The 8,187-nt window shown below is 36.4% G+C and overlaps 1 protein-coding gene across 1 annotated transcript; it reads right to left on the bottom strand.

Annotated features, from left to right (window-relative positions):
• Nucleotides 1-3,578: 3,578 nt before the first annotated feature.
• On the bottom strand, nucleotides 3,579-4,736 carry LOC133527028 (uncharacterized). Its single transcript, XM_061863915.1, has 3 exons — nucleotides 4,461-4,736; nucleotides 4,236-4,355; nucleotides 3,579-4,138 (listed from the first exon to the last, which is right to left on the bottom strand). The coding sequence occupies exons 1-3, from the start codon at nucleotides 4,594-4,596 to the stop codon at nucleotides 3,858-3,860; spliced, it is 537 nt and encodes a 178-aa protein (XP_061719899.1). The 5' UTR covers nucleotides 4,597-4,736; the 3' UTR covers nucleotides 3,579-3,857.
• Nucleotides 4,737-8,187: the final 3,451 nt, after the last annotated feature.

Genomic DNA, 8,187 nt, shown 5'->3' with positions numbered 1-8,187 from the left:
GCTTAAGGTTCTCAATGAAGAAATTGACAAGATGTTAGAGTTAGGGGTCATTCGTCCATCGCGATCACCTTGGGCTTCTCCAGTGGTGATGGTTACCAAAAAGGATGGTAGTGTCAGGTTTTGCGTGGACAGCAGGAAGTTGAACAGCGTTACCATCAGGGATTCATATCCTCTCCCACGCGTCCAGGACATCCTTGACAACCTACGAGGTGCTAGATATCTAACTTCGCTGGATTTTAGGAGTGCCTTTTGGCAAATTCCATTAGCTGATAAAGCCAGTTGTGAGAAAACTGCCTTTATTGTACCGCAAAGGGGTCTTTTTGAGTTCGTTCGCCTTCCGTTTGGTTTAACCAATGCTGCATCCGAGATGCAGAGGCTCACTGACATGATTGTCAATTTCGAATATACCCCTGAGTCTGACGATTTTATCTTTGGTTATGTAGATGATTTGATTTTGGTGTCCCGTGACTTTGTTAGTCATATGCGGCTTATTCGTAAGGTTCGTGATAGGTTGAAGGAGGCTGGTCTTACGGTTAATTTGGAAAAGTGTGAGTTTTGTAAATCTGAATTGAAGTATCTCGGCTACATTGTCAACGAGCGTGGTCTTCAAACTGATCCGAAGAAATTAGAAGCTATTAGGGATTACCCTACTCCTTCTTCTGCCAAGTCTCTACGTGCTTTCATTGGTATGTGTTCATATTATCGCCGTTTCGTGGATGGTTTTTCTTCGATTATTGCTCCACTCACGGCACTTATCGGAAAGAGGAAGGGACGTGACCCCATCGATTGGAACGATAGTGCTGGTGAAGCTTTTTCTAAATTAAAGGATGCCTTGATGAACTCTCCGTTGATGGCCTGTCCAGATTTTTCGAAACCTTTCATCCTCCAGTGTGACGCTAGCCAGGTTGGTCTGGGGTCTGTCTTGGCTCAAGAGATTGATGGCGTCGAACATCCAATTGCTTATTACTCCCGTTTATTTACTAAGGCTGAACGTGGATATGGGACAACCGAGCATGAGCTTCTCGCTGTTATTGATTCCATCAAGCATTTCCGTGGGTATCTCGATGGAATGAAGTTTAAGATCGTTACTGATCACATTGCTCTTAAATGGTTGATCACTCTTGATAATCCTACTGGACGTTTGGCTCGTTGGGCGACTTTGATTTCCCAATATAATTTTGAAATTGAGCATAAGAAGGGTGTTCTTAATGTTGTTCCTGACGCCTTGTCCCGCGCTCAAGTTGGGCTTATTTCTTTCGCGCGTGGTGTGGATCCTTCTGGTGATCCTTGGTACGAACGTATTTACCAGGGAGTTTTGGACAATCCTCAGATGTTTACTGCGTTTGCTCTTCGGGATGGTGTCTTAATGCGCAGGGTCTCTATTGAAAACCCTTTAGCACCTAATCCTTGGCGTATAGTTCTTCCTGCCTCAAGGACTAGAGAGGCGGTTGCTGAAATTCATAATGGGTTTCCTAATGTTCATCCTGGTGTTATGAAGACGTATTTAAAAGCTCGTGATGTATATTATTGGCCAAATATGTACCGTGATGTTACCAAGTTCCTTTCCGAATGTCAGGTCTGCAAGTCTTTTAAAATTGCAAATTCACAACCCCGTGGTCTTCGTTTGTTCCCTCGTCCTGTTGCTGCTCCAATGGATCTTCTTTCCATTGACTTAATTGGTCCATTACCTGTTAGCCGTAGTGGTTTTCGTTATATTTTGACTATGGTTGACGTTTTTACCAAATTTGTTTGGTTGGTTCCGTTAAAGTCGGTGAATGCGAGATCTATATCGATGGCTTTAGAATCTGAGGTTTTTTTGCGGTACGGTGTTCCTACTAACATTCTCTGTGACAACGCCACTGTTTTTCATAGTCGTCAATTTCTGGATTTCTTAACGAGCTACAATATTCCAGGTCCGTGTTATACCCCATATTATTCGCCACAAGCGAATGTTGTGGAGAGATATAACCAGGTCGTGATTACTACTTTGAGCATTCTAGTTGAAAATGATCAACGCAGTTGGTCATGTCATTTACATCGGGTCGCTCTCTATTTGAATTCGTGTATAAATTTGGCTACTGCCTACACACCGAATTTTTTAATGTACGGCCGTGAGTTGTCAATGATTCGAGAGCGTGTTGAGAATCAGGTTGTGGACCAAGATGTGGGACTCAGCCGGATGGAACGTGCTTCGAATCTTCAGACGCTTCGAGAGGTAGAGTTTGCCCAGCGAGTGGCTGCACAAAAAAAAAGCGGCAAATTCAAAAAATCTTTAACTGGTAACACGAAGCATAGTGCAAAAAAAGTAATTTGATACTTGGTAATTCATACGTAATTAATTTTTGTTTTGATTAGTGACAGACTGAAGTCTGCAACGTAGCAGACTGTAAATTTAATACAGTAAACAGACTGAGGATATCGTTGCAATGCAATTAAAACCCTGGCCTCTAATTTAGCCCACTTAAAAATTAAAAATATGATTGAATAGTTATCATTATTATCAGAGATACTAAAAAACGATAAGTTATAGAAAATGATACTTTGTTGATACAAATAAATTTCAGGCCTGACCATTAAACGGCACCCTTTAGATCTCATTTCTTTGGTTGTTGAAGTCAACAACCAAGGCATATGTCATAATATAACTTAACTTAATATAACTTGGTTCTCATATGACATTTATATTTTTGATAGGATTAAAAATTACTTCATTTGTGTTTTATTTTGAAGTTTTGAACTCGGGTTAATTACAGGCGATTATTTATTAAGCATAAATATTTCCCTTGTGCTATTAAAGTAAACCTTCACAAGGGAAATATTTATGCTTCCCGTTAGTAATAATAAAAAAGTGACATATTGTATAATGGACCTGAACTGAAGGTAGTAAGGTGAAAGAAAACACAATCTAGTTTCAATCTAGTTTTAATATTGTTAGTTTATAAAGAAGGTGCCTATTTATTTAAGATTCATAATCAAAATCGGATTCAAGAAATTCAATGCCTGACAGAGAACTGTCACTGTCATTGTCACTTTCCCGAACTTCTATTATGAATGGAGCTAGTTCAGTGTCTGTAATATTGTCCTTAGACTTGTATTTTCGTTCCACATTTATTACATGGTCTGTACATTTTTTCCAATCTTCCGGGGTAATCATTGCAAAACATTCCCGGATCAAGTTTTCCGTATCTGAACCCGGTAGCCCCACATTTCTGCTGGCTATTTTTCGCTTTGTGAGGCTCCATATCAACTCAATAGCGTTTAGATTGCAATGGTATGGAGGCAATTTAAGGACCTCATGCCCATGCTGCTTCAATAACTCCTCTGCTGCATATATGGGACCAATTTTATTTTCCTCGACAAGGCACATCAATTCTTCCTTTTTGAAACACTCTTCATATGGGATATTATTTTCCCTTAGCCATTTTTGAATTTCAGCCTTTAAGCTGTGCATGGTTGGAGGCTTATTTATTTGTGTTACATGGTAACTGGCATTGTCCATAACAATTATACTGGGCTCAGACAAATTTGGGATTAACATTTCTCGTAGCCACTTAAAAAAATTTGAACTGTTCATGTCATCATGATAGTCAGCTGCTTTGGATTTTGTGCTAAAAACAAGCAAAGCATTTGGCACAAAGCCTTGCTCTGATCCAGCATGCACTATAATATGCCGCTTGTAAGTTGAAGGCCCTTGCCATGACTTCTTTGGTCTATAATTTTGATGGACATATGTCTCATCAAGATACACAATTTTTTTTTCCTTCTTGCCGTTTTTTATGTATCTCTCTAAGAAACCTTTGCCTCCACCCAGATATTTCAAACTTTTCCATGAGGATGGAGCGCTCTTCTTTATTTTTTTAAAACTCAAATCCGTTCTCGTGTAGTATTTTCCTCAGTGTTTCACAACATCCTGAGAATCCTATAGATTCTTTCAAATCCGCATGTAAGGCTCTTAGAGTAGGTACCTGCTTTTTGACGCAATAAAACTCGTTAATTTTATTACGAATGGCTGACACATCAAAATTGTCTAAATTTGACACAGTTGGTGGCCGGGGTCGTTTTTTCCCTGGCGTATTCCATTGGCCTTGGTTAATAGAGCCCTCTTTTTTAATTGTGCGTAGTGTACGAATGCTTACACCTGAAAAAAAAAAACAGTTTTAACAATAGGAATTTTAACAAAAGAACACTAAAATATTAATAAACCTAGATGTGAAAATATAGATTATTTATATTACCTGTCATAGTAGACACTTTCTCTAAATAACTTGATTCTGATGCGTTATTATCAATAACATTCTTCAGTTCTCTTGCTAGCTTTTCAATAGTTTCTCTAACATTTTCGTCATCTACGCCCGCTGTAATATAAATAAATCATAAGTTTAGTAATACAAACAAATGTTCCTATCTCGTAAATTAAAATTTGCTACAAGAAGCATCAACATTGTTTGATAATGACTTACCGGTCGCCTGAATGATTTCGTCCAATATTCGCTTCTTTTCTAGTAATCTCTCATTTTCGTCGTGTCGAACTTGATTATAGTTACTGATTATCGTAAATAACATGCTCCTCACACTGCTTCTAATCGGTTTAGCCATTATAATACGATATAAACTTCCGTAACGAAGGAACTAACATGAGAATCTAGGTTATGTGTAAACTCGTTTGACAATATTTTTGACACTTTTGACAGCTAAAATTATTGCCATATATAGAATTCTCTAAAAACGCTTGTGCAGCGACTCGCTGGTCAAACTCTATATGATAAAGTTTCTGATTCGATGGCTTTGGCCTTTCATCGTAACGCCGCAAATACCGCCGTAAATACTCTTTTGTTATTTTAAGTTATAAAGCCACTATCATTGTCATAATTACATAAATTATGTATTTCATTTCAAGGTAATTAGTGTCTTAAACGATTATTTACTATATTTTTGTACTTCAGTGTCTAAATTAGCCACAAAAAAATCACGAATATAGCACATAGTTACACGCCAGGTGGAGAAATTCGAAAGTTCCTTATCAGAATTTGAATCAGTTTTACTCTGCAATTTTATAGGTGAGCTATCAAGGTGTTTAGTATCAATTAAAAGCTTATTAAGCCTTCTTTAAATTGAATAAAAAAAAGATAGTTATCGATTTAGATTTTTTATTAAAAATAGTTTTCTACTATAACTCGGAAATTATTCCTTTGGGTAAACTTCGTGAATTTTTAATTATTATTTTTATTATAACAGCAAATAGCTAAAGTAAGAAAATAAATTTCTTTGTTTCTTTACCATTATAAAACCGAAAGAATCATTCCAAATGCTTAAGCAGAAGCAAAGTTATCGATTTTTGAATATATCACGACACTGTGCCGTCGTATCTGCGAAATGGCAGAGCAATTCAGGGCACCTTTCGTTAAAATCGGAATCATGTGAGTGGCTATGACTATATTTATAATTTTATATATCTTCAGTGTCACATATGTAAAAAAATCAATTCACTTTTAAGGAAATAAATACATTTTATCTAAATTCTTTACAGTGCGCATGTAGGCAGAAAATGAACAGTTGTCATAACAGTTTCGCCTCTGGCTAGCTACGCAGCTACGCTTATTCTTTAGCTTATTGACAGACGTCAAACACCGAAAATGGCGGACACAATTTGTTCTCGATAGCCTGTCTAGTACATGTCAGTGATGAACGGCCTTGAATTGCAGCTCGCCACGCCGCCGGTCGCGAGCGTCCACAGACCGCGGTCTACGAGGTACCAAAGACTTACCGGTCGAGTGAAATACAGACGAGTATGTTCGAGGAGAGGTACAGTCCGAAGGCCCGCAGCACGAGAAAGAACTTGCAGGCCAGGTTGCCTGCCATCCACGCGTTGGTAGTTCGCCACCCGATCTGAGAACAAATAAGTTTTTTTGTCACTCATTTAAGATTGTAAGTGAATCGTTTTAGACCATCCTTCTTTATGTGATTTAAAATTAATAACTAATAAAATAATGTAAAATAAACAAATTAATAAAGTTTCGTTTCATAAAAGTCATTGTCTTGACTCGATCTGCGAGTCATGGCCATTCGAACACCATCTAAAAAGGAAGGGTAGAAAAGGAAGACATTCAATTGGGACGTTATCTGGAGGACGGTTGAGAAAGAGGGAGTTTTATGTTAATTATTCAAAAAATACAGTAAGCACATTGTTAAAATCACAACGTTGCTTGTATTGGGCCCCACATAAGGCTATTCCCGTAGATTAACAATATACAAGATACAGCTTTTATCGTTTACTGTACTTTGTTTTAACAGACAACTAATACCTACTCATCTAGAAACAATTCTTAAAAACTCAAACACAATAAGGTTTTTTTAGAAAGTTTGAACGACTAGTCAAATCAGTTTCTTATTTCGAACTGTTAAAACGATAAGCCACTATGGAATCTACAAGATCTTATTTCTATCTATCTATTGGGACCGTGCGAAGTGCATGGTGGGGGTAAGATCACATATGCTCAAAACTTAGATCTGTCATGGCTAATTTAACATTGCTTAAATATAAACTCCCATTCAATACACTACGAATGCTTTACCTATCACTCGCCGACTCGATTATATGTTATGGTATCACAAGCTACGGGCGGACATACAAAACCTACTTAGAACAAATCTATAACCTACAATTAGCACTTATAAAAACAATCGTACCGAATAAAATCAGAGAAAAGTATAAAAATGATAAAAAGGGTCTATTTAAACACTGCAATGTTATTAACGTCTTTAATAGGTTTTGCCTGTCCTTAGTATTAGAGGAGTGTGAAATTTTACCCTCATTAGATAAAAAAACTCGCTCAAGTAAGTTACGTACTTTAGATTATTTACCTTCATATCCAATACCAAAAAGTAACAATGTATATGGTAAAAGAGTAACCGACTTTCTACTCCCACATATACTAAACACCTTACCTAAGAACTTACTGTATAATCTCATTAACACTGAAGGAAACCATGTCAAATGTATGTCATTACTAAAAAAATACTACCTAAGCCCAGAGTAATGTATATTAGATATAAGTACAGAGATAATGTTTAAAGATAAATTAAGTTTACTGATCACCTGTAAGAACTGTCGTTGTAAATTGATTTTACTGTCTCATACATAAGGCCGATATTTAAACGATAGATACAATAACAGCTTCGACAGGAAAATATAACTAAGTATGTATGGTCCGCGCGATCTCGCCAACTATTACATAAACCCTAGAGGTTTTCAATAGTGGCTTTTTGTGTTAAATCTTGTTTCAAAATTAATAGTTAATAATAATTAAAAAAAAAAAAAAGTAAAGCGATCCCAGCGCATAAGGTGGTACAAATTTGAACTAACTGCGGATAGCGTCTTTAACATTTCGTACAAGTTATATGACTTGAAATGAAACTTTAATTTACGATTACCCCTGAAATATTCATTTAAATTGTATGGTGTATGGGACCATTGTAATATGTATGAAATGCTTAATATAACTAACGTATTTATTATTTAATTTGATAATTATTAAAACTGTATCTGTGTAAATAGCATTGCAAATGCCACATACTATATGATATTTTTCTAGAAGTTAAGAATGGTTATAGTAAGTTATCGTTAAAAGATAGACATTTAACATCGTGAACTTTTCTGTGGACCTATGAAAGAGAGAAAACCCCACCATATATTGTGTTTTTATAGCTCAAACGGATTAGGCAGCGTTTTCGATTAAAGCTTTTCCAATAACATCATTATATTTCACCTAATTTACACTGAACTTTATCAAGTTATATACCTAAACCTTCCTCAAGAATCACTCTATTGATAGATGAAAGTCGTATGAAAATCTGTTCAGTGGTTTTTAGTTTTGGAGTAGTTTTTTAAGATGTAGTGAATTGACGTTTTCCCCTAGACTTGCGGACGCTAGGTTGAGTGACAGTCGTGCACATAGCGAATAAGATATTATAAATTGGTTTATGAGGAACTGGTGTTCTTTGTAATGCTTTGTGGAATTTCATTGTTTAATAAATGACTCAAGTACCTTGTTTTCGTAATACCTGTAAAGCTTGTTTATGATTTATGGCATTATATGTCATCCTATATAGCGCATCGTCTTAAAATTCTTCTGTTTGGTGTTCAGTTGGTAACGTAAAGATATGTTCCGAACGTTTAGTAATAAGTAT

This window comes from Cydia pomonella, chromosome 17 (assembly GCF_033807575.1).
Source record: "Cydia pomonella isolate Wapato2018A chromosome 17, ilCydPomo1, whole genome shotgun sequence".
NCBI classification, from domain to species: domain Eukaryota; kingdom Metazoa; phylum Arthropoda; class Insecta; order Lepidoptera; family Tortricidae; genus Cydia; species Cydia pomonella.
This window is presented reverse-complemented; position numbering and strand designations above follow the sequence as displayed.

What these genes read in the sequence shown, in the direction of transcription:
- LOC133527028 (XM_061863915.1), bottom strand. Translation starts at nt 4,596, where the DNA reads ATGGCTAAACCGATTAGAAGCAGTGTGAGGAGCATGTTATTTACGATA. An exon ending in CGAAATCATTCAGGCGACCG is followed by an intron (nt 4,356 to 4,460) that starts GTAAGTCATTAT and finishes TTTATATTACAG; the next exon opens with CGGGCGTAGATGACGAAAAT. An exon ending in GAAAGTGTCTACTATGACAG is followed by an intron (nt 4,139 to 4,235) that starts GTAATATAAATA and finishes TTTTTTTTTCAG; the next exon opens with GTGTAAGCATTCGTACACTA.